Genomic DNA, 4619 nt, shown 5'->3' with positions numbered 1-4619 from the left:
TGAATATATTGCTCGATTATGTTGACATGGCTCCTGCTCTTCCTTTTCTCTTTTCTTCTTATCTCCTGTCCACCTTCACCCTTAGACTTGGACATTGCAGCTTATCTTCATTAACTAACCTCCTTCCCTGTGCATCTAGATGCCAGAATTGTTGGCATTCTATTTCTCCATGATCTAAAGCATAATTAGCCAAGTGATCTGCCAGCTTGTTGCCCTCCCTGTGAATATGAGTAACTGTGTAATTGCCACCATTCATTAGTTGCATCATTTCCTCTAGCTTCTCAGATATGATCCATAGTGGTTTCCAGATCCCATCCATTATCTTTTTAATAACATTGAGTCATTTTGATGCCATACATGAGAGTATTGATGAAATCTGCAGAACCTTAGTGCTTCTACCATGGCCTTCGCTTCAGCTACTGTGTTTGTTGTCTCCTCAATCTCCTTCCCTACTGACTTGACTATGTCACCATTTTCATTTCTTATACAAAAACCTATTGAGCTCCTGCCTGGATTTCCCCTCGATGCACCATCCGTATTAACTTTTAGCCATCCTGTCCTTGGAAATTCCCACATGACTTTGGTAACCTTAAGTTTAGGAGTGAAATTTTCCATCATAGCTAATATATCTTGCCATTTGTGAGGTACCATGTCCATCCCAGGCTTTCTCACTTTCACCAATGCCTGGAGATTTGATGAAACTTGATAAATCACCCTGCTAGTTGTCACAGCATCACCATACTTCATACTATTTCTTCTTTTCCAGAGTTCCCAGACTACACATGAGGGGAGTGCTTGCATTACTGGTTTGAGCCTTAAGCACACATTTGCAGTCCAACATTTTGTGATTGCTTGGTGCAATATTAATCCCTCCACAGCTATTCTTGCCCTCGATAGAAAATACTTCCAAGTTGTCCTTGCAGTTTCTGATCTAAAAAACAAGTGCTGAAGAGATTCTCGTCAGGCTGTACACAACACCAATATTTTGATGACATGCAGTAGCCTACCCTTTTCAAGAAATCATCTAAAGGTAGCTTTTCTTTCCACACTTTCCACATGAAAAATGCTATTTTAAAAGGCAGTCCCTTTACCCAAATCATCCTATAAGCTATTCTTGGTTCGTCTCTTCTTCTCGTATAATCCTATGTTAACTTAACACTAAAATATCCTCTTGTTTCCAGCATCCAACAAGGCATGTCAAGAACCTGCTACGGTGAAGGTGGTTTGATTTTCTCCAGAATATGTACTGCTAAGTCTTCAGTAAGCATTTCAAATAGCCTGTCCACATCCCACTCACCATCTAAGGTAACATCATGTACATTATGTACAGTTTCATCAATGCCAAAGTCCTGAGGAACTAAAAAATATAGTGCCCCAAGACCTGTCCAGTTTTCAAACCAAAATAGTGAGGATCCCCTTTTTGTTTGCCAAAAGATTTGATGTTCAATCAGATCTCTGCATTCCAACATTTTTCTCCAAATGTGAGACCCCCTTTTCCATGGAACAATTACAGAATTCAATTTTTTACAGTATTTTTGACATACGAAAGAGCTCCATAGGCTTGGTTTTGTTTAAAAATTCCACCACAACTTGCTGAATAATGCCTTTGCTACATCATGCAGTGACCTGAAACCTATTTCTCCTTCCTCAACTGGCATGCATAAGGTATTCCATGAAGCCCAATGCCTACTAGTTCCTCCTACAGAGTTTCTCCAGAAAAACTGAGCAAACAATTTGTGCAACCTATTTATCACATAATTTGGAGGGTTTACAGCTGATAATAGATGCATAGGCATGCTTTGTAGTACATGGGATATGAGAACTGCCCTGCCCCCTACTGATAATAACTTACCCTGCCATGATTGCAGTTTGTCCATTACCTTAGTAATTAGGGGCTGATAGTATTCCAGCTTTCTCCTTACATAAAATATAGGACAGCCTAGATATATGATAGGAAAATCATTCCTATGAATGCCTGTGATCCTTTCCACCTTGTTGACCACTTCCATGTCTATTAAATGATGCAGGTACACAGCTGATTTGGTGTTGTTAACAAGCTGCACAGATGCAACTTCATATGTATTCAGCACTTGCATAATCAGCATTAGAGATGTTTCATCTGAGGATGAGAAAATAATCATGTCATCTGCATACGCCAAATGATTGATCTTTGGACTCCACTTTGGCATTCCAAATCCACAAAAATACAGGTTAGTATGTAGTGCATTGAGATCCCTAGATAATGCTTCTGCTGCCAAGATAAACAAAGTTGGAGATACAGTATCACCTTGTTTTACTCCCCTTGAGGACTTAAAGAACCCAAGAGCTTGACCATTGATTAGAATAGAATACCAATTGTTTGAAACTAATCCAAAGACAATCCCTATCAACCTTTCTGTGAATCCCATCTTTCTCAGTACCTTGGTTAGGAATAGCCAAGATAATCTATCATAAGTTTTGGTCATATCTAGCTTCAGGATGACATTAGGTCCAGCCTTAGTTCTAAGCCTAATGTCAGTCACTATCTCCTGAGTTAGAAGGATGTTTTCTACTATATTCCTGCCCTTAACAAAACCTGACTGTTCCTCCGATATCAGACTTGGGAGAAATTTCACTAGCCTTTCATGTACCACCCTCGATATAACCTTATTTGAAAAGTTACTGAGGCTTATTGATCTTAAATCAGAAAAAGTGGTAACTTCTTTTTTCTTTGGTAGCAGAACTAGGTTGGTGTGTGTTACACACTTGGGTAGCTCATGACCATTGAAAAAATCCCTCACCATGTCGTACAAGTCATCCCCTATTATGTCCCAACAAGAATGATAGAATTTGCATGTCATACCATCTGGCCCCCCAGCACTATCACCATTAAGTCCGAGTACTGCCATTTTAACCTCCTATTTTGTTGGCTGCTTAATCAATTCTACATTCTGCTCAGTGTTAATCAGATTAGGAACATGCTCTACGATATCAAATGATGAAGGAGTAGCTGCTTCTGTGAACTGTTCCTCGTAGAATTTGATAGCCTCTTCTGCAATTTCTTGTTCTTCTTCAATCCAGGTTCCTCCACTATTTTGAATTCTGTTAAGCTGAAGTCTCTTCCTCCTACCTCTCACTTGTGCGTGGAAGAACTTAGTGTTCCTATCCCCTTCCTTGAACCAAGTCATGCCTGCCTTTAGTTGCCAATATTTCTCCTCTAGTGCAAGACATTTGATCAATTCTGCCTGAACCTTTTGTAGCCTTTCCCTATTCATCCCTGTAGGATTTGCTTCAAATTCTGCTTCATGAACCATCACTACCTCCTCCATGCTTTCTATATTTTGGAAAATATCTCCAAATGTAGCCTTACTCCACAATGAAAGGGCCTTCTTTAATTTTTTTTGACTTGTGATTAAAAAGAATATAAGGATTTGCACTGAAATCAGTTATCCAATTCTCTTTCACCACATCTTTAAAAATCGCATGTTCCACCCAAAAATTCAAGAACTTAAAAGGCTTTTTTATTGGTGGAGTCTCAATATCACACTTCAGATACATTGGACTATGATCAGAACCAGTCTTTGACAAATGTTGCACCTCTATTCCTGGAAATGTTTGTTGGAACTCAACATTGGCCAAGCATCTGTCTAGCCTTTTGAATATACAGTCTTCCTCTGCTCTCCCATTCCACCATGTAAATATGCTGCCTTTAAATCCAAGGTCGAAGAGATTGCAAGTGTTGACGCAGTGTCGAAAATCATCAATTTCATTCAATGACACAAGTAACCCACCAAACTTCTCTTCTTCGTCCCATATTACATTGAAATAACCTCCTACAAGCCATGGTGCATCCATATCTCTCGCCATTGCATATAATAAATCTCATAATTCTATCCTCTCAATTGCATCACATTTAGCGTATATCAATGTTAGGACAAACTCCACATGTGATTCTGTATGAAACAATCATAGTGTTAATTGTTGCACCATATTGTACATAACAGTCACCTCAAACACCTCATCTATGAAAGCCCAGATCTTGTTGGAAACATTTGAAATTGCCTGTGCAAGTCCTATCTTGTTTCTGTACCTTTCCAGTTTTTTTGCTTGTTCCTTTGGCTCCATTAATCCTACAAATTCATAGTGATTTTGCCTGTGCATTTTTGTCAACCTTTCAAAGTCCTGTTGTATGTTGACTGACCTTATATTCCAAATGAGAGCATTCATCACTGATTGTTGGATTTAGTTAGCATTCTCCTTGTGCGCACCCCAGCTTTTGGGGCTGCAAAAGTATCTTTTTGTTGCTTCTTCTTACATTTTGCTGCTGATTTTGCCTTTTCCACTTGCGTCGGTGATAAGTCACCTTGCCTTGCAGCATTCATAAGGTGTTGGGTAGTTGATTCTTGATCCATGTGGTATCCTGATCTACCAGGTTATTCTCCTTCTTCATTGTCTTCCTTCCCTCCTGATGTAGCTCCAAATGCATTCTTTTTAGGGACCAAGGTCTTCTCTTCTCCTCTTTTTAACAGCTGCAATTGGTTTTTCTCCAATGTAACAGTAACATTTACTATTTTTGTTTTTTGTTTTTTGTTTTGGCTATTTCTCCTTATCTGTTGTGTTGTGTCCTTGTGGGTCTTCTT

The 4619-nt window shown here is 39.2% G+C and overlaps 1 protein-coding gene across 1 annotated transcript; it reads right to left on the bottom strand.

Annotated features, from left to right (window-relative positions):
* Window positions 1-3345: 3345 nt before the first annotated feature.
* Window positions 3346-3846, bottom strand: LOC138873486 (uncharacterized). Its single transcript, XM_070151956.1, has one exon. It carries the CDS (start codon window positions 3844-3846, stop codon window positions 3346-3348), a length of 501 nt encoding a protein of 166 aa, XP_070008057.1.
* Window positions 3847-4619: the final 773 nt, after the last annotated feature.

The sequence above is a fragment of the Nicotiana sylvestris genome, chromosome 7 (assembly GCF_000393655.2).
Source record: "Nicotiana sylvestris chromosome 7, ASM39365v2, whole genome shotgun sequence".
Classification (NCBI taxonomy): Eukaryota; Viridiplantae; Streptophyta; class Magnoliopsida; order Solanales; family Solanaceae; genus Nicotiana; species Nicotiana sylvestris.
This window is presented reverse-complemented; position numbering and strand designations above follow the sequence as displayed.